Source organism: Anabrus simplex, chromosome 8 (genome assembly GCF_040414725.1).
Source record: "Anabrus simplex isolate iqAnaSimp1 chromosome 8, ASM4041472v1, whole genome shotgun sequence".
NCBI lineage: Eukaryota > Metazoa > Arthropoda > Insecta > Orthoptera > Tettigoniidae > Anabrus > Anabrus simplex.
In genome coordinates this window covers 186787815-186809334 of record NC_090272.1, presented here as the reverse complement: position 1 = coordinate 186809334, position 21520 = coordinate 186787815, and the positions used below count along the sequence as shown (strand labels likewise).

The window sequence follows — 21520 nt, the reverse complement described above, 5'->3', positions numbered from 1 at the left end:
CCTAAATAGTACGATTCCTAAACATTGATAGTATTTCGAAGGGCCCCTGTTTAATGCAGGGAATTACTTTAAGGAACACCCTATGCTCCGTCCCTGCGCGCCTAGTTATGATGTTTACAATACTGAAGTCTGGGATACGCGTCTGATTTCTCCACAATTAGGTCACCCTAAAAATAATTGCGTGCACTGGGGCCTAACCCGCAAACTGACCGCACTGCCTGGGTTATTACCTCAGGGCGGGTTTAATTAGCGTAGCAACCTCTCTGACTGGAACACCGAGTGCTGCACAATCTGGGCTGGGACATGTTCACCCATGGTACACCAGTCTGACAGGAATACGTCATTATCTCAGAGATAAGACAGAATACTTTTCTTTAAACGCTGTTACTTTTATCAGTTACTTTGTGGGAAACAGCATTGCATGTCTTTATTACATTTCAGTTTACGTGGAGGAGGTAATTTCAAATTATAGTTTCAAGGAATTACAGAACTTAACATGGGAACCTCATATAAAGAGTATTCGAAAGAAAAGTGTACTTCTCCTCGCCGTGTTAAGAACAATTCACCTCCGTCTCTCTAATAAATTAAAAACAGCCATGTATTTATCGTTTGACCATTCTGCCGTAGATTATTTTCAAGAGATTAGAAGTGTTGCGAAATAGGATCACTAGGGTTTAAAATCTACAAATCCATTTATATTAATTGTATTACAATTTCCTTTAAGTCGCACCGACACAGATGGGATAGGAAAGGCTGGGAGTGTGAAGGAAGCGACCGTGGCCTTAATTAAGGTACTGTCCCAGTATTTGCCTGGTGCGGAAATGGGAAACCACGGAAATCCATCTTCAGGGCTGCCGACAGTGGGGTTTGTACCCACTATTTCCCCGAATGCACGCTGATAGCTACGGGACCCAAACAACACAACCACTTGCTCGGTATTTATTATTTTTGCGGTAATTTTACTCAATGATTGACCGCGAACAGACAATTAGCGAAGTGACTTTACCGCATAAAGAAAAGTATCTTGTTGCCTACAGCGTCTCTAAAATGTAATAGCAATTAAACAGATGATACTGTGTATATATTATGTTCCTATGCCCAGTGTACTTTGATCATTAGTCATTACCAATGAAGTCCGACTGGGATGTTGTTCATTTGCTTTTCTGAAAGAAGTTATTCAATTTTGTTATGTTATTTTCTTTTTTAAATTCATACGCACTGTATTCTCAAAACAGAGGCAATAAAGCTTTAGTTATGTTCCTTTGTAACAAACATGTCCGCCTCTGTGGTGTAGTGGTTAGCGTGATTAGCTGCCACCCCCGGAGGCCCGGGTTCGATTCCCGGCTCTGCCACGAAATTTGAAAAGTGGTACGAGGGCTGGAACGGGGTCCACTCAGCCTCGGGAGGTCAACTGAGTAGAGGTGGGTTAGATTCCCACCTCAGCCATCCTGGAAGTGGTTTTTCGTGGTTTCCCACTTCTCCTCCAGGCGAAGGCCACGGCCGCTTCCTTCCCTCTTCCTTGCCTATCCCTTCCAATCTTCCCATCCCTCCACAAGGCCCCTGTTCAGCATAGCAGGTGAGGCCGCCTGGGCGAGGTACTGGTCATACTCCCCAGTTGTATCCCCCGACCAAGAGTCTGAAGCTCCAGGACACTGCCCTTGAGGAGGTAGAGGTAGGATCCCTCGCTAAGTCCGAGGGAAAAACCGAACCTGGAGGGTAAACAGATGATGATGATGATGATGTAACAAACATTATACCAGGTGGCCAGTCGGCGCCGTACTTTCTACTTTAAGTGTCCTGCATGCACTATTGATGAATGGGATGCCTAACAACTGATTTTCACAGGGGTATTACTGCCTGCAAGCACGTTACGTCGGAATATGAAGAAAGAACAACCGTACTGCCACTCGCTGCATGTTTCTCAGTGCTGCTCGTCTAATGGCCACTTTTCGTTAGTAAACCTCGTTTTCGAACGCATAGTAGTAGGTTCATATTTGGCACATCAACACTACAGTTGCTGTCAACACACCGACAATAATTGGTGTGTTCAGCAGTGACGAATGCACAGACACAATTTTAATTTATGGAGAATCTGGTTGGAATGTAACCGAAGCTCGCAGGCGATACGTTCAGGAGTTCCCAAATAGCCGCCTGTACACGTATTTCGCCGAACAGAGTTACAATAAAAGAGCTAATGGATCGTTCAAGGCACATACGGGCAACTCTTTAGGTAAGGTAAGGGTGTATTCTGCCCGAAGGCAGGCCCGAACCTCCGCAGAGGTGTGGCTGAGCCGGAGTTTACGTGCGGTAGGGTGCCCAGTTCCTTTCCGCTCCTCCATTCCCTTAACTCCCCCAACACCGCGTGGCAATCCATCCAAATCTTGACCACCCCCAATGTTGCTTAACTTCGGATATCTCACGGAATCCGGTGTTTCAACACGGCTACGGCCGTTTTCGGCAACTCTTTAGTAGAGTGGAATATCTGTACGTGTATAATGATTTATAATGAGTTAGTAAACTTTATTTACAGGACGTGTGTAGTAAAATGACTGCTATTTTTTTCATATCCGAAATACTGTACAGTATAGCACGTTGTAGCGCTCCTTTATAAACCAGCTGTCAGGCATCCCTTTCATCATTAGTGTATGCGGGAAACTTCTACGTAGGAAGTGCGGTGTGGTAGTTTACATACTTTGCCAGCTGGATTACAGAGGATATAAACCCGCATTTATAGATTCATGTACGAATAGAAATAGCTCATACTAGCGTTCTGAAAATGAGGAATCTGCTGTGTGACGGAAGCCTCAGTTTGGAGACAAGTCACAACTTCGTCAGATGCTATGTATACACATTGCTTTTGTTCAGCGCTGAAACATAGACTTTGAAATTTTACACGTTCAAAATGTGACAACCGCCTCACTTCGTTATGAATGGTCTCCCAAGACCAAGAATTGCTTTTAGAGGGGTAAATAAGATAAATATGATTTTAGAGGTGTACATACTGTAGTGTCGAAGAATAATTCAGCGCGTTCGTAGATGACCATGTTTCCGCCTATATCACATAGATAGCAATCTTCAAAACCTGTAATCATCTGCATATACACTGACTGACAGAGCAAATGCAACACCAAGAAGGAGTGGTTCGAAAGGGATGAAAGTTGGGGAAAAAACAGAGACGGCACGGACGAATAATTGATGTTTATTTCAAACCGATATGCAGGTTACACAATGCGCACGGCATCGACTCAGTAGGATGTAGGACCACCGCGAGCGGCGATGCACGCAGAAACACGTCGAGGTACAGAGTCAATAAGAGTGCGGATGGTGTCCTGAGGGATGGTTCTCCATTCTCTGTCAACCATTTGCCACAGTTGGTCGTCCGTACGAAGCTGGGGCAGAGTTTGCAAATGGCGTCCAATGAGATCCCACACGTGTTCGATTGGTGAGAGATCCGGAGAGTACGCTGGCCACGGAAGCATCTGTACACCTCGTAGAGCCTGTTGGGAGATGCGAGCAGTGTGTGTGGGCGGGCATTATCCTGCTGAAACAGAGCATTGGGCAGCCCCTGAAGGTACGGGAGTGCCACCGGCCGCAGCACATGCAGCACATGCTGCACGTAGCGGTGGGCATTTAACGTGCCTTGAATACGCACTAGAGGTGACGTGGAATCATACGCAATAGCGCCCCAAACCATGATGCCGCGTTGTCTAGCGGTAGGGCGCTCCACAGTTACTGCCGGATTTGACCTTTCTCCACGCCGACGCCACACTCGTCTGCGGTGACTATCACTGACAGAACAGAAGCGTGACTCATCGGAGAACACGACGTTCCGCCATTCCCTCATCCAAGTCGCTCTAGCCCGGCACCATGCCAGGCGTGCACGTCTATGCTGTGGAGTCAATGGTAGTCTTCTGAGCGGACGCCGGGAGTGCAGGCCTCCTTCAACCAATCGACGGGAAATTGTTCTGTTCGATATTGGAACAGCCAGGGTGTCTTGCACATGCTGAAGAATGGCGGTTGACGTGGCGTGCGGGGCTGCCACCGCTTGGCGGCGGAGGCGGATGCGCCGATCCTCGCGTGCTGACGTCACTCGGGCTGCGCCTGGACTCCTCGCACGTGCCACATGTCCCTGCGCCAACCATCTTCGCCACAGGCGCTGCACCGTGGACACATCCCTATGGGTATCGGCTGCGATTTGACGAAGCGACCAACCTGCCCTTCTCAGCCCGATCACCATACCCCTCGTAAAGTCGTCTGTCTGCTGGAAATGCCTCCGTTGACGGCGGCCTGGCATTCTTAGCTATACACGTGTCCTGTGGCACACGACAACACGTTCTACAATGACTGTCTGCTGAGAAATCACGGTACGAAGTGGGCCATTCGCCAACGCCGTGTCCCATTTATCGTTCGCTACGTGCGCAGCACAGCGGCGCATTTTACATCATGAGCATACCTCAGTGACGTCAGTCTACCCTGCAATTGGCATAAAGTTCTGACCACTCCTTCTTGGTGTTGTATTTGCTCTGTCATTCAGTGTATAACCATGAGAATAACGTAAATAATGTTAGTAATCCATTATTGAAGTATAATCGTCGCTATCCATTACAATTAACTAATTGTGTACACATTTTTGTAAAATTTTTTTAAAATATCACAAAATGGGAAGGCTACACATGTAGATAACTTAGAGATGTAAGGGTTCTGACTGCCGTACTCAGAGGTATGAGGAGGGAACGAATGTTGGTGTGTACAATCAAGAAAAGAAAGGCAATCTTCCTTGGGTATATTATAAGGAATGAAAAGTACAACCTACTTAAATTGATCACGCAGGATCAAAATGATGGATATAGAGGTCGCGGTCGAAGGAAACACTCTCGGCTGAGGAACTTACGGGATTGGTCAGGACTAGATTCGAGTGGACTGATGAGGACGGCCGAACATCGTACAGACTTCGCTGTGATTGCGGTCAACCTTAAGAAAGGGAAAAGAATAATAAATAATAAGAAAAAGAAATGGCTATTTTCAGCATTAGAAGGCACCAACCAATTAGGTAATAGTTTTGACGTACGTATCTCTTTAATTGATGCTACAAACCGATGTGCCACCATTAAGATGAAGTTCACGTCATAAGTATGGAAAGCTTGACATAATAAGTCAATATATAAACCAGAAGCAGATGTTACATGGAAATTTACGCTTCATATCTGTGTAGAGGTACGACATGTCAATCAAATGTTATTACTTTCAAGATTTAAATATCTCTAAAATTAATATGGAATATGTAACAGAAATCAGAGATTTTCTCTGCAACCAAACATATGCGACATATCTATATGCTAAAAGGTTCAAATTATGGATATTTCTGAAACGATAAGTCTTCATTTTGATTCTTTATTGCTATGCATTTATATTTCGATATTTGAGTTTCATTTTGTCATTTCTCTTACATCATATCTGACATGGATTTATTGTGAGAATAGAATAGAATAGAATAGAATAGAATAGAATAGAATAGAATAGAATAGAATACTTTCATCCGCTAGTTCCTGATCGCCAGGAACTGGGGAGAGAGTAATCATTTAAATTTCAGTTTCTAAGATATTTTTTTTTGTTTATTATTTTTGTCCTAGACGTCAAGACTGTTATATAGTCTAGGACAACATGTATCTTACCGTTATTAATTCGTGTTAGTGCAAGTATTTATTAGTGTCACGAGTCTGAGCAATGTTATCCTTAGCTTACAATATACATTATGAATTAATTGAATGACTGTACAAATGAGTGAGTGAATAAATGGGTGGATGGATGAAATGCCTGATTGTATTATATTGGAGCACAGCATGAACGGATGAATGAATGAATGAATAAATGAATGAATGAATGAACAAGTGAATGAATGAATGAACTGATTAAATAAGTGATTGTATGATTGAATGAACTGAATGCTCTCAGCCTACATCTGCGGAACTCCAGCAGATAAGGTGAGAACATTCCATGTGGACGAATACATGATTGAATGAATGAATGATTAATGCATGAATGCAGGAGTGAATTAATGAATAACTGAATTCATGCATGCTTGAAAAAAGAGTTTCTCTTTCTCTCTCTCTCTCTCTCTCTCTCTCCCCGTCACTGATAACCACCGACTGGGGAGAGGGCCTTTACTACTGGACAGTAAATGATTTGAATGAATTAATCAATGAATGAATGAATGAGTGAATGGATGAATCTGTAAATGAATGCTCTCAACCTACAGCTACGGAACTCCAGCAGCTAAGGAAGGAACATTTAATCTGTTGGTGAGAATACTTGGTAGTGGAAGTTCGGGGCTAATTGCCTCAGTGATTTGTGTCTGAAACTGAGCTATTGAATATATTATCATCCAAGTCAGGCTTCACTGCTTTGTACAGTTCTTCTAAGGATCCGAGTTGGCACTTGTGCGTAGGGATCATTCTTTAATTCGATGCCCGGAACAAAGTTTCAGATTCGGTGGACATTGGTTACACACACACCAACAAATACACCACAGTTATACGATAATTAATTATCCGAGAATGGTGATAACAGTATTTCTGTCTCTTAAGGCCGGGATGAATGGCTCAGATGGTTGAGGCGCTGGTCTTCTGACCCCAACTTCGCAGGTTCGATCCTGGCTCAATCCGGAGGTATTTGAAGGTGATCAAATACGTCAGCCTCGTGTCGGTAGATTTACTGGCACGTAAAACAACTCCTGCGGGACTAAATTCCGACACCTCGGCAGCTCCGAAAACCGTAAAAGTAGTTAGTGGGACGTAAAACAAATAACGTTAAATAACATTAACTTGCACATTAATGGTTAGCTAGTTCATTTGATTACTAGAATCTGCTACTTACGGCGTTGATGTAGTTGTAGAGACTCAGACCGTCGTCCCAAGGTTTCTCCAGTTCACAGGATAGGTTCGCAGGACGTAATATATGACTCCGGTCCAGTGCTGCCAGTCCTCTGGCGAACACGTACACAGAATCGAACATGAGAGCTGGTTCAGCCTGCAACAAGTAGAGTCGTATGCATGGAACAAATGCTTGACTGAGGTTGCACAGTCAAGCTCATGGAATGCTACTTGTCCTTATGCTAAATTTAAATCAAGTTTCAAGCATATTCGCCCATCCGTTCTCCCGTTATGCCGTAACAGACAGACAGACAGACAGACAGACAGACAGACAGACAGACAGACAGACAGACAGACAGACAGACAGACAGACAGACAGACAGACAGACAGACAGACAGACAGACAGACAGACAGACAGACAGACAGACAGACAGACAGACAGACAGACAGACAGACATTAAACTGAATCCGACATAGGCTATAATTTGTCCTCTCTGGTATAAAAACCAAGTACCAGATCAATATTCAAAAGTATGGACAGAAAAACGAATGTCCGACTTATTGGCTGAATGGTCAGCGTTGAGGCCTTCCATTCAGAGGGTCCCGGGTTCAATTCCCGACCGGGTCGGGGATTTTAATCGTGTTTGATTAATTCTTCTGGCTCGGGGACTGGATATTTATGTTTGTTCTAACACTTTCTTCTTCATATTGAGACAACACACTACACTACCAACCACCACAGAAACACGCAATAGTGATTACATCCTTCCATATAAGGTTGGCGTCAGGAAGGGCATCCGGCCCTAAAATAGGGCTAAATCCACATGTGTGACACAGTTCGCACCCGCGACCCCACAGGTGTGGGAAGAACGGTAGAAGAAGAAGAAAATAGACAGAAACATGATTTTTTTTTTGCTAGTTGCTTTACGTCGCACCGACACAGATTGGTCTTATGGCGACGATGGGACAGGAAAGGGCTAGGAGTGGGAAGGAAGCGGCCGTGGCCTTAATTAAGGTACAGCCCCAGCATTTGCCTGGTGTGAAAATGGGAAACCACGGAAAACTATTTTCAGGGCTGCCGACAGTGGGGTTCGAACCTACTATCTCCCGAATACTGGATACCGGCCGCACTTAAGCGACTGCAGCTATCGAGCTCGGTAAACATGAATTTATATGCAGATTTCATCTCAAGGGAAATTACAGAAGTTTACCCTACATACTTCTTCTTCTTCTTGTCAGAGCGATGATACAATACAAATATAGCTTACACGTTACAACTACGCAAATATATGGGACTTTACAGATATAATTCGTGCGTCCATCCACAGCGACAGCAATTCCCTCTGGTCACTTGTTATTTATCCGAGTCCGAAATGACTACAATATATTTGAAACTACTCTATTTACACTTTGTTTTTCCAGTATTCAACTGTGGAGATGGCACATTCATTGGCTTCCTTAAGTGCGGCCAGTATCCAGTAATCGGGAGATCGTGGGTTCGAGCCCCACTGTCGGCAGCCCTGAAGATGGTTTTCCGTGGTTTCCCATTTTCACTCCAGGCAAATGCCGGGGCTGTACCTTAATTAAGGCCACGGCCGCTTCCTTCCACATCCTAGGCCTTTCCCATCCCATCGTCGCCATAAGACCTATCTGTGTCGGTGCGACGTAAAGCAAATAGCATTGGCTTCCACCAAGTTCTTCATACTAAGTACATGGTTTAGACAGATTTCTACAGATGAGAATGTGTCCATGATCTTGCATTTCATCACACTCACACAAATCTTGATCACCGTACTCCCACCTTTTCAAGTTGGTTTTTCATCGTGCCACTGTCCGACTCGTTGGCTGAACGGTCAGCGTACTGGCCTTCGGTTCAGAGGGTCCCGGGTTCGATTCCCGGCCGGGTCGGGGATTTTAACCTTAATTGGTTAATTCCAATGGCACGGGGGCTGGGTGTATGTATTCTCTTCATCATCATTTCATCCTCATCACGACGCGCAGGTCGCCTACGGGAGTCAAATAGAAAGACCTGCACCTGGCGAGCCAAACCCGTCCTGGAATATCCCGGCACTAAAAGCCATACGTCATTTCGACATTTCATTATCGTACCACTCCAGATCTTAATCTGTTCAGCGTCTTCCAGTGTCCATATTGAAGATGATGTCCTGCAGCTGGCTTCTGTTTCACTTCCGATAATCCTACAGGCGACTTCCTTCTCCAGAGTTCCTTTCGCCAAGATTTGGCTGATGATGGGATTGATGTTGTCGTTTGTAGGAAGCTCTTCCTCGATTCCAATCTTGATGGGTGGGCGTGAAGTCCAAACATTGGGTGTCTTGGATCTGTTTCTTGCTTCTTCTTCTCAATCTCTGCAGCAACTTGTTTCCTAACATCTGGAGGTGCTACTCCATAAGTGGAAATATAAACAGGAGTTCGTCGTAAGCAGCCTGTAACAATGCGACCTGTCTCGTGGAGGGCACCATCCACTTGGTTTGTACAAATATGAGCGAAATTCCTCCAGACTGGAGCAGCATAGTATGCAGTAGAGAAATCCAGGGCGAGGGCAGATGTACGGAGAATGTTAGGCTCTGCTCCCCATGTTATGTGTGTAAATCTGGTCACTTGAATGAGGTCTTGAAGTGTACATTGGATAGGGCATATTTGACAGTTATACATGTTTGGGGCAGTTTGTATTTGCGCGCAATCAAGAAGTTCTGTCTGTTTTTCTAAATACCCTCACTTCTTGAGGTTGTCCCTAGTTCTTCTAGTACCACTCCTCAAACGATTAAGTGACCTCTAAGTAGCCCAGCTGTGTTGATGTCCAGGAGGCGGAGATTCATGGAGTACCATCCACTTCGAAAGGTGCCGTGCCCTGCTTCGCCATAGATCTCGGCGCGCTGTTGCCGATGATTTGTTTAAAGTGGTAGAGGCGTGGAGGATGCTCTTTCTTGATTTTGATCTTTTAGGATCTGTAGAAGTCCAAGTAGCGGGTGAATCTTGTTTTTCGCCGTCTTTGCCCTCCTACTTCCCTCCGAATATCAGTGGGAGTGATCCCAGAAAGACAGTAAAGTTTCTCAGTAGCGGTTTATTTATTTATTTATTTATTTGGGAAACCAAAACAGCGAGAAGTCGAATTACAGAATTCCGGAATGAAAAGTATATTTACAATGGTGTAGCACATTGCAAACATAACACAAATAAGCGGAAGAACATAAGGAAAAACATCTAATGATAAAAATAGAGGAAAAGTTAAAAATTAACAAAATAACTGTAGAGACACAACAATTAACAACAAAACATAAAGGCAAAAGAAACGTGGAAAATTAAAGATTGAACGTAAAACGAAGAGAGGAACATATAGCTAGACATAGTAAGATAAATACAGATAGGCCTATAACACATACGTAACGGTATAGTAGGTATAGTATAGTAAAAATTAAATATTACAGTATGGGGCAGCAAGGAGAAGAGGAAAAAAGAATATGTAGAAAATGAACCAGATTAAGTTAAGGATGAATCAATTAAAGGAGGCATACGAAGGAAAAAACGTCCCTGTCAGAAGATAAAGACATCCTGTAACTACTCTGCAGGTTTCATTCAAAGCTATATCCACCCGCTTTCTTGGAGCCGAATTCAACCATACAGGGCTTATGTATTCTGCAGCAAGGAAACTGAGAGCCAAAGCAGATGTCCTCAGTACTGTTGGATGTGCGCTCCCTTTGGTCGAGCAAAGTTTAAGGAGGATGTTGTTCCGGGCTGAGACCTTTTGTGCAGTAATCGTGGAGTGTGTCCTGCGAGTTAAGGCCCAGTCCAGGGTGACTGCAAGATACTTTGGTGAAAAGGAAGTTAGCACTACATGGAAGAGCGGGAAGTGTTTGCTTTTAGCTCATTTTCTAGAAAACCTATTGACATATAATTAAACGATAACAAAATGATTATTCTGAATATTGGTTAAGGTTTCCAGCCTATCAAATTGCTATAACTTGGTCGTTTAGGTATCTTGAGCCCGTTAGACTTTACGAACGATGGGAAAGTGTAGGCTGCCATTCAACACAAGGGAATTGCTGGCAACAGATAAGGGGTTGGCAGAGGCGTTTAAACATTTAATTATCATCACAAAATACTGTTTCTATATGGATAAGAACCCGTACACTCGACTGTACAACTACAGAATGTTGCTAGAGAACACTAAGACAAATGTATTATAGATACAAATATACACATTGTGAAGTCAGCTATTGGCGGTAGAGGATGTTTTCGAAGTTGTTGGTGGGTGTGATGTAAAAAAACAGGTTCTATGGAATATATTTTTCATGTCGCGCTGTGGCATGTTTGCGATCAGTAAACTGACGTCATATTGACGAAGAAGATATCCCATTCCATTTGTACAACTTTAAACAAGCTCTGAGAGTGTCTGTGGAAGTTGTGGACCATCAAAAACTGCCATTTTCAACCTGTTCCATTTATACTCAATGCAGTTCATGTCCGGTGAATTAGGTGGCCAACTCATATGCTTGATGCCCGCCTGTCTCATGAAGTTTCTGACTGATGCAATTTGATGAGGGTGAGCAGCGTCGTTGACGAAAATAAATTCAGCGCCATAATCCTTTCTACGTACATGATAATAATGTACAAGTAGTCGAAGAATTTCAAGGGCATACTGCTGAGCAGTTAACGTCCCTCGAATTAGTATCAATGGTGTATGATAGCCATGCATAATGAATATCCACAGCCTGTTTCCAGTTTCAACCGGTGCGAGAAAGGAATGAATGAAGCCCCACCTAGCGGCGAGGATAGGATTTGTGCCGGCTGCCGAAGCCTGTCGCATTGCTCTGGGGTGACGATTTATGAATGAGAAGTAAAATGAAATGATATTGGAGAGTGTTGCAGGAATGAAAGATTACAGGAAAAATCGGAGTATCCGGTGATAAACCTGTCCCGCCTGCGATTTGTCCAGCACAAATCTCATATGGAGTGACCGGGATTTGAACCACAGAAGCCATAGGTGAGAGGCCGGCGCGCTGCCGCCTGAGTTACGGGGCCTTGATGGCCATGCATAATCCCATCCCAAAACATTACATCACCACCTCCAAATTCATGCACCCCTTGAACATCTTGAACGTCCTTTACGTCTCCACAATCTTTCTCGTCGTGTGTCCGGTCTAAGTAGTATCTTCTTTTTTACAGTTTGCTTTACGTCGCACCGTCTTACGGAAACGACGGGATAGGAAAAGGCTGGGAGTGGGCAGGAAGTGACCGTGGCCTTTTTTAAGGTACAGCCATGGCATTTGCTTGATGTGAAAATGGGAAACCACGGAAAACCATCTTCAAGGCTGCCGACAGCGGAGTTCGAACCCACTATCTCCCGAATGCAAGCTGATAAGAACATGATCCAAACCGGGCAGCCACTTGCTCGGTGAAAGTTATTCCGTGTTTCATCTGCAAGCATGACATTACGCCATTCATCCAAACCCCAATTCAGATGTTGGATGGCCCCGTCTTCTGTCAACACGATGACGATTATAAAATGGTATACGTCGAATTGATCGAAAAGAACTTAATTCTACAGTATGTGGGCGATTACATACAGTTTGTACTGATACACGGATCTCGGTTAAACTCATGAAGTCATTTGGTAATCGAAACCGACTTTCAACCTATTAGGTCATGTTACGTACATTCAGTGCGTGTTAAAGAGATGTTAAGTACAGAGCAAAAATGGCCAACCGGACACCAGTGGGGTCCGAACCCACAACCTCCCGATTTCGCGTCGGTTGCTCTACCAATTGAGCTATGATGGCCAAGGCTATCTTAGTTCTGTTGGAAAGGATCTAAGCTACAGGTCTGGTACTACTGCCATCACACTGTAGAGTGCGTTTAAGTCGCCCGTTGAGGGCCAAGTCGATTAATATTGAATTTTCACGACCGCATTGTAATCGAAACCGACTTTCAACCTATTAGGTCGTGTTACGTACATTCAGTACATGTTGAACAGATGTTAAGTACAGAACAAAAATGGCCAACCGGACACCAGTGGGATCCGAACCCATTTTGAAACGCATTTACAGTAAAAGAGACACAAATGTTAGCAGTTTTTAAAATTAATTTTTAATATTTTCAACACCGACTGCTGAGGTTCAAATCTCGGTCGATCCTGGGTTGAGATTCTGATCTCAAAAATCACGTGATGCCAGGAAAGGCACCTGGCCAATACCAAAATGAGGCCGGGTGGCTTTAGTGGCCTCAGAAATAAGTGGGATTAGTTGAATAAAGTTAATTCTTAAGTTCATCCTTCTGCTGTTCACATTAAAATTGTTCAACTTTCACAGACCCCCTGAGTCCCATTTACGGACATCCAAAGGACCATGGACCCGAGGTTCAGAACCCCAGCCCTAGACCATGTATGGGCAAACCCCGAACCATATTGTAAGCAACCCGCAAAGCCAACAGACACCACGTAGTTCGGAACGGCAGGTAGATAGAGGCACAAACGGACGAGTGATTACAGTTTATCTGTACAGTAAGCAAATAATAAGGTATAGGATTTTACCTTGGATTACGTCTCTTTCAAGTTTCCAATTATGTAAATAAAATCTTGGTTTATTTCAGTTAAACCTGTTTTCAGCTGTGCCAACAAATATTCTTCAGTCAAACGGCATCCACCAAGTGAGTTGGTCGTGCGATTAGAGTCGCGTAGCCGTGAGCCTGCTTTCGGGAGTTGGTGGGTTCGAATCCCATTGTCGACAGCCCTGAAGATGGTTCTCTGTGGTTTCCAATTTTCACTCCAGGTAAATGCTGGGGCTGTAACTTAATTAGGGCCACGGCCGCTACCTTCCCAATCCTAGCCATTTCCCTTCCTTGCGTCAACGAAAACTTTCCATGTGTCAGTGTCGCGTTGAAACACTAGCAAAAAACAAAAGAACAAACATCTGTATTTTAACTTGGAACAGTTCATTTGTAAAAACAGTTGTTCGCACAAAAATGTAGAAGCCAAACTTTTAGCTTTCGATTTCATGTGCTTAGCAAACGAAAATTATTTGGATACAACTACACCAACTTTACCGTGACACAGATGTTTAAAACATATATCATCTTGCACCGATATCAATTCGAACTGCAAATCACATCTCTTATTATCTTTGCAGGTTGGATGTAGATACGACTTACAAAAAGAAGAACAACATCATTTTCCATATTTTTGAAATCAGCAAATCGATTTTTCATCATTCAATATGAGTTTAGTTGCTTATTTCGTTGGCTTTGACTCTGCCATGATCGTTTTCCAAGCGGAACCGTGCTACTGCTCGCCGCTGACCGTCATGGAGGTTTACGACACGAAAGAATGACGGATGAATGAACACTGATCTCCGGCAATGCCATCTGTTGTAGTTTGTGCAAAAATGAAGAACCACTTGGGCCCATGCACGCATTGCGCTATACCACAGCGCTGACTACGCACCTGTATGACTCCACTCTTGTTGAGAATGGTGTGTCCGATTGGCTGGAAGCGTTCCATCTGTTCCAGAGTCTCCTGCACTCTGCTGTCATCAACGTCCACCAGTCTGAACGCTGTAATGTTCACGGAATTGTATTTGAAGTCCTCCAGGTCGAACGTCTCAATATCCTGAAACCAACACATACTATATTAATTTGGTGAAGTACACCTTGTAAGCGGTGGTGCTGGTGATTGTTTTAAGAGGAAGTACAACTGGGCAACCAACTTCTATTAAGAATAATCGGAGGGAAAGTGAGAGAGGTCCGGCACTTCAAAGAATGAAGATTTCTTTTTATTATTGGGCTACCAGACTGTGTCCATTTAGCCAAGACTACATGTTACAAAATGAAAAAAACAAGACTTACAATATTATAAGAGTAACTGAGTCTTTCCTTTTAAGGTAAACCTGAAAACAAACACAAGACAAATAAAACAGATACACACTAAGAGGAGTCAAACTGATAACTGTAGGTCTTGTACAAACACATATAAAAGTTGCCATTGGTGCTTTCACGGCCCGCACTTATAGACATAATATAGGCCAGGGCCTCTCAAACGCCCAAAATCTCACCCGTGCAAACAGCGGCGCAGAAGTCCTATGCACAGTGCGTCGGTCCCGCCCGGCTCGGCTCGGACCAACGCTTTGTCTCTGGGCTACTCGGCTAAGTTCGGCTCAACTCGGCTCGGTTTTGGAGCGGTACGGACCATGTGAGGAAGAAGGAGACAGGGGGAGCGAGCGAGACAGGCGTGGGGAAAGAGAGAGACAGCGCTATTGCTCCAAATCGAGGAGTGGGAGGTCTGCACTCCAGTCAACCAAGCGAATTCGTCTTTTGCACCGTGCACAGTGCCTGCACCAGGGGCACGCACCCTGAGAGGCCCTGATATAGGCTTTTGGGCGTATGCCGTGTCAAGAAAATAAGGTGAAATTCTTTTTCGTTTCGCAGAGAACTGTGCTTTGCGTCATCAGGTTTATTAAGAAGCCTTTCTCGTGCACAGTCGAGATTTTCTTCTGATGACGCAGAGCATAGTTCTCTGCGAGAAATAAAGAATTTCTCCTTATTTTCTTGACACGGCATAAGCCCAAAAGCCTATATCATGTCTGCATATGAAACTTCATACGTTATATATCCGAGAACCAGATCTTAATTTCATTTTCAATCTATGGCTTTATTACTCGACAAAGACAACAGTAAGTCCCCAAAGAACATATATAAAACAAAAGAACCCAGAAGGGTCCAAAGATCATACACATCACAGAGCATACATATCATTACTTCCCCCCACTAGTAAGGGGTACATAAACTTTTACAAAAGTATGTTAGATTACTCAAAATCTAAGACTACTTATTTTACTTTAAATGTGTACAAGAAACATACATTGTGCTAGTTACTTAGGCTAAGAATCCAGGTCAGAGTGCAAACCGACGGGGCGGCTTCACCAGTCTGCCCGACCTGGTGACATAATCACCACCTGATTTCATAATCACCCGCTCTTCCCCATCACCAGTAGGCTGCTGATCGCAGTTAGCGTTGATGGACTCCATGTGCGGACTCTGAACCTCTTGTCTGCTCGTAGGTCCTCCCCCCCCAAAAAGACTCTTCTGACAAATACCATTCTCGCCGTCAATTAGTATATCTTAGAACAAAATCTTAATTTTATTTTCAATCTATGGTTTTATTATTCGACAAAGACATCAGGAAGTCCCAAAAGAACATATATATATATGAAACAAAAGTACACAGAAAGGTCCAAAGAGTGTACACTTCAAAGAGAATAGATATCAATGCGTTTGCTTGTTTGATCCAGCCAGTAGAGATGCAAGTCTTGTTGGTAATGAGTAATCCAGTGAGACGAGTTTCATGAGTACAGTAGTGGACTGGTCAAAATGGTGGATGCAGATGCAAAGAATGTGATTCATGTCTCCTTCATCGCTCTGACAGTAGGAAGAAAGAGGTGACTATAAACATTTTGGAACGGGAAGGTTTCTTATACCAATGAGCAGAAGGAACCAAAGGGTGCACTTGATAATAGTGGTTTCTTCGTGATCGTGACGAGATATTCCACTCATCATTCCAAGTAGAGAACAATTTTCTCTCGAGGAGATATATATAATCAGCTGAGGGAACTGCACTGTAGTCCAGTCTGCCACTAATTGAGGGTGATTTAAAATGAAAGTATCGGCCAAGGAAAGACAAGGACCACGAAGGGCGAAGGACTAGAGAGTCATTCATTTTCACATTGTAATAGATTTCTTGATTAGGAGATGGAGTTATACTGATGCAAGTTGAACCTGATTGTGTGTTGACAATAGGGACCTAAAAAGAAAAAGAAAATATGAATGAACTGAAGAATAAAATGCCGTTAAATGTGATCTAAGTGCCCATCCTGTCACTCACCTCCTTGCCCGTCCTACATCGACCACTCCACCTCAAGTGCTAAGGCTAACTGAGTGACAATGTGGCATCACCAGAACACTGTTTTATGTACAACATGCACATAATTTTATTTGCATAGCCACTTACGGAGTTTTATAATTGACAATTCGTTGTTTTGAACAACAGTTTTTACATATGATTTTAATTGGACTTCATGCTTCATATCATGTTCTCACCGCACCATTTTAACATTGAAGATTGACAAGACGCTATCACGCCGCGTCACAGTATACAAAGACTTTGCATTTACTTATTTTAATGTGTCCTTGCCTTATTTTTAATGTTATGTATTTGTATTTGTGACTGAAGATGTCCTATAAGAGGACGAAACATGTTTCACGAGTGTAATTTAATGTAGTCTTTGTGATAAAGACAATTACAGTATTGTAAAGGTGGAATTATAAAATCTAAACTTTCACAAGTTGATACTTTGACAATACGGGCTCTAATATGAAATTTATAACGTGAAATCTCTAGTCCTAAGAACCCAATACCGTCGGGGTCGGAAAAGGACACGAGATGACCAAACGAGCTCGGATCAGATAGTTGAAATTCAGGAGCCTGGCACAAGTAAGTGGAAAGAATACCAGGACTCAGATAAGGGCCCCGTGATTGCCAACCACATTCTCAAGTTAAAAGCCTTTGGGGACTCTTTTAGTCAACTCTTACGACAGACAGGAGATGTGGTGAATGTTATTCAGCCACCCCCACCCACGGGGGTTACATATTGTTAAGATTCATAAACATTTCAGACATCTTCGTGGTAAAAAATAATAAAGCTAATTGTAAGATGCGCGACTTATTCTGTAAACAATAATTTGTCTTTGATTTAAATTTTAGTGTGTCAGACAACGATATAACGTTGTTTGAAGAACGCGTCTTACAATTTTTATCCTGTGATTTTAACCGATGTATTTCATATGTATGTAACTAGAAAGTACACTACATACACCATCCGATCCTATGTAATGCGGAATTGAACCCTAGATGTGACGAGAGATGGACCCGCCAGTATGAAAAGAGGCGGGGAGTATTGTGTTGTCAGTAGAGAATCAGGAACAGCACAATTGGTCAGTCGGTACAGCTCAGTGACTTCGAACGTGGACTAATCATTGGATGTCACCTGAGCAACATATACATTAGGGACATTTCAAACCTTCTAAAGATGCCCAGGTAGACTGTTGGTGATGTGATTGTGAAGTGGAAACGTGAAGGAACAGCCGCAGATAAACAAAGACCAGGCAGACCTCATTTAATGACGGACAGAGGCTATTGAGCATTATGTAAAATCGCAACAAATAAATGGAAGGAATCACTCGTGAGTTCCAAATTGTCACCAGCAGTTCAGTCAGAACAATAACTGTACGTTGGGAGTTAGAAGGAATGTCGTACTATGGTCGAGCTGCTGCTCATAAGCCAAACATTTCTGTAGTCAATGCTAAGCGACACTTGAGGTGATGTAAAGAGCTACGCAGATGAACATTGGATGACTGGAAACAAGTGTTTTGGAGTTATGAATCGCGCTATACCCTGTGGCAATCCGACGGAAGGGTTTGGGTTTGGCGAATACCTGGAGAGCGTTACCTGCAATCATGTGTAATGCCAACAGTGAAGGCCGGAGTGAATGGTGTTATGATATGGGGGTTGCTAGGGTGTGGTCCCCGTATTATGCTTAAAAACTCTAAATGTGGGAGGATATGAACACATTTCAAACCATTTTGTACTACGTACAATAGAGGACCAGTTTGGAGACGATGATTGTAACAGCATAACAACGCACCCTGTTACGAACCTGCATCTGTGAGGCAATGGTTTGTGGACAATGACATTCCTGAAATGAACTGGCCTGCCCAGAGTGCCGGCCTTAACCCAATGGGTCATCTTTGGGATGAGTTAGAATATCGATTTCGCTCCAGACCTCAGCGTCCAACAACACTGCCTTCTCTTGTTTCGGTTCTTGAGGAAGAACGGGATGCCATTCCTCAACAGACGTTCAGACACCTCATTGAAAGTGTCCCCAGCAAAGTTAAAGCCATCATAAAGGCTAAGGATAGACCTCACCCTATATTAATGTCCAATAATAGGGAACGTGACGCGGGTATTCTAAGTCCAATTGTAGATAGGTGTCCGAATACTTTCCATCAGGTAGTGTATAGGATGATTCCGAATGAATGCGACAACTGCAGATAGTTGAAAATGAATAATGACGAAATGACTCCGAGCATTCGGACCGCATCGGTGCCGGAGATACCATGAAGCAAAGTTATCACCAACATAGGCGGAAGAATCACAGTGTGTCCGACCACATGAGAGGGAGACAGTGCAAGTAGGAAGCAAGCAACTTGGATGTAACTAAGCGGTATGTTCCGAGCTGTCAGTGGTGAGATGGCGTGAATAACATTAAAAGACGAAAACGTTTCAGTGATGGTTTTTAAAGTAGGAAAGAACTGGAATTGGAATTCAAGAGGCCAAATTCGGGCAAATTTTCATTTATAGGAAGAGAAATTAGAGACTGGTATAATTTACCAAGGGAGGCGTTCCATACATTTCCACATTCTTTGAAAGTATTAAAGGAAAGACTAGAAAAACAACAGGCAGGGAATCTGCCACCTAGATCAGTGGTGAATAGTTCATGAATTTGCTATCTGCGTGACACAGCGCAATCTACTAGTACAAAATGTTTTCATTCCGGACCTTGAAGTAGTACCGGGGGCCTCTTGGAAGTTTACGCCTTATCTGGGGCCAAGGAGAGTTGAAATTGTGAAGGTGATGTGCGGAGAAGATGACGGCGGTCGTGGCCTGTACTAGGAACTGTCCCGGCATTCGCCTTAGTGCAGGAGAATGGAAAACCACGGAAAAATATTCTCAGGACAGCTGACGGTGGGGAGCAACCCCTCTGCCTCCCGAATGTTGAGCTGCGAGACAAGTCAAAGCTAACCACTGTTAAGCCGAAGCTTACTCTATTCGATGACAGGGAAGAATAAATACATACACTGCGCTCTCGTGTACCACTTCCAGTCTCCGCCACTTTGCCTTAGCAGCAAAGAACCTCTTTCCGGCAAGAGCTACCTAGCAAGAATGTTTAACTACACACCCAAAGAAACATTTTGCACCGAATGTACAATATTTGAGTTCTCCTGAAGGACGTCCACTGATAGTAGCCTCATTAACAACAAACCATCAGGTATGCGTGGAAGTACGATACGCAATATCAGCACAGCCTAGAAGAGAGTTCTGTAACTGTAACCTTTGGGCACAACATGTATGAAGGCAGTTTGCGGCCTGTTCAGTGTGTACACTTGCCTTGACGTGTTATTACAGAATTTCACCGTACGCACATTGTGTCAGCAAGGGATTTCCGTAAGGAAAATTGCCCTCCTGGTTTGTGTACAGTGTATTGACGTTGTTACGACGTAAAACCGAGAAGACTCCACAGCAGGGCTGCGTCATGTCTTCCTGACAGCAACTGGGAGACAATACGAAATCGTATCCATAGGCCCATCTGTACTCCACAATTCCATGACGAGCACCTGTACGTACACCCAAACACGCTGGCGCCAGGTGGAGATAGGTAAGAGACCATTTAGACTGGTGGATGGCATCATGGCGTGAGGTGTGCTTCACTGATGAATAATAATAAGAGCGCCTGATAATCGTCGGAGTAGGGCATGTAGAGAGCGAAGTAACATCATAAGAGTCATGTACACTATACAACGGGTCTCAAACCCACAATACAATCTTGACCCGGCGGATTGCATCCTATAAAGGAGCATTTCCTCTCGTATATACATCCGCGAAACAACGTGATACAAAATAACAGGTGACATTAGGCACACCAGCATTACAACCTGTTCAAGCGGGCTGCCTAACCAGCCCTAATACTATATGCACGTAATTATACAGCTTGTATCTTAATTATACAGACAAATATTAGGAATGCTCTTCGTGTTATGTAAAGAACAATGGTGCAATCGGATTGGTGGAGAAACTCTTTTCTTTTCGAGTAAATGAGGTTACTTTGTTGCATGCGATTCAAATTGACAAACGTGCCGTATTTGCTGTGCCAATGCTGTACTTCAGGGGAGGGAAGGGAAGGGAAGTGGTGTGTGTGATAGACGGAGACAGAGATAATGTGCGATACGAATGCACACGTTTCTCTTCTTTCGCGTAGTCGCCGATTAAACTCTCAGGGACTTTTTCTTGTGGGGTTACGCGAAGACATTACGGTAGAAAGAAACGATGACATTGTACCAAGAATCCAGGCAGCTATCCAGGTCGATCGTGACGCACTACACACCCTGAACAGAGTCTAAAGGTCACTACTGCACCGTTGTGAACTGTGCATCGAACTGAAGGGTGACACACGGAACATTTACTGTATTGTTTCCTTCGTTCACTATTTCATTCAATTTATAATGTTGTGAGCAAGGGAATGCATGATTGAGTGGACGCATCTTCACGCATGTTAAATAATAAAGATAGTTAAGGGACTAATAGACGAGAGGAGAAACGATTGGGTGCATTCCTTGACTGACAAGCGTGTCTTGTTTGTGATATTTGAAGCATTTCTATTTAGTCTCGACTTGGTTAATTTATAACTGTTAGGCTCTTCAGTTTGCCGACACTTATTTATGAATGAATGTAATTTAGGAAATACCTGTGTCCGCTACTGGGTGGATCAGTGAGGAGAGAACAACAACCTTGAGGAGTACTTCATTAATA

At 43.6% G+C, this 21520-nt stretch overlaps 1 protein-coding gene across 1 annotated transcript in view; it reads right to left on the bottom strand.

The window, feature by feature from the left end:
- Positions 1-21520, bottom strand: part of LOC136879360 (glutamate receptor ionotropic, kainate 2) — a 473995-nt gene that overhangs the window by 74278 nt on the left and 378197 nt on the right. Inside the window, exons 7-8 of the mRNA XM_068229090.1 lie at positions 14327-14491; positions 6874-7026 (exon numbers count right to left, since the gene is read on the bottom strand). Of these exons, the coding sequence (XP_068085191.1) occupies positions 6874-7026; positions 14327-14491 (318 nt within the window). The remainder of the gene's footprint in view (positions 1-6873; positions 7027-14326; positions 14492-21520) is intronic.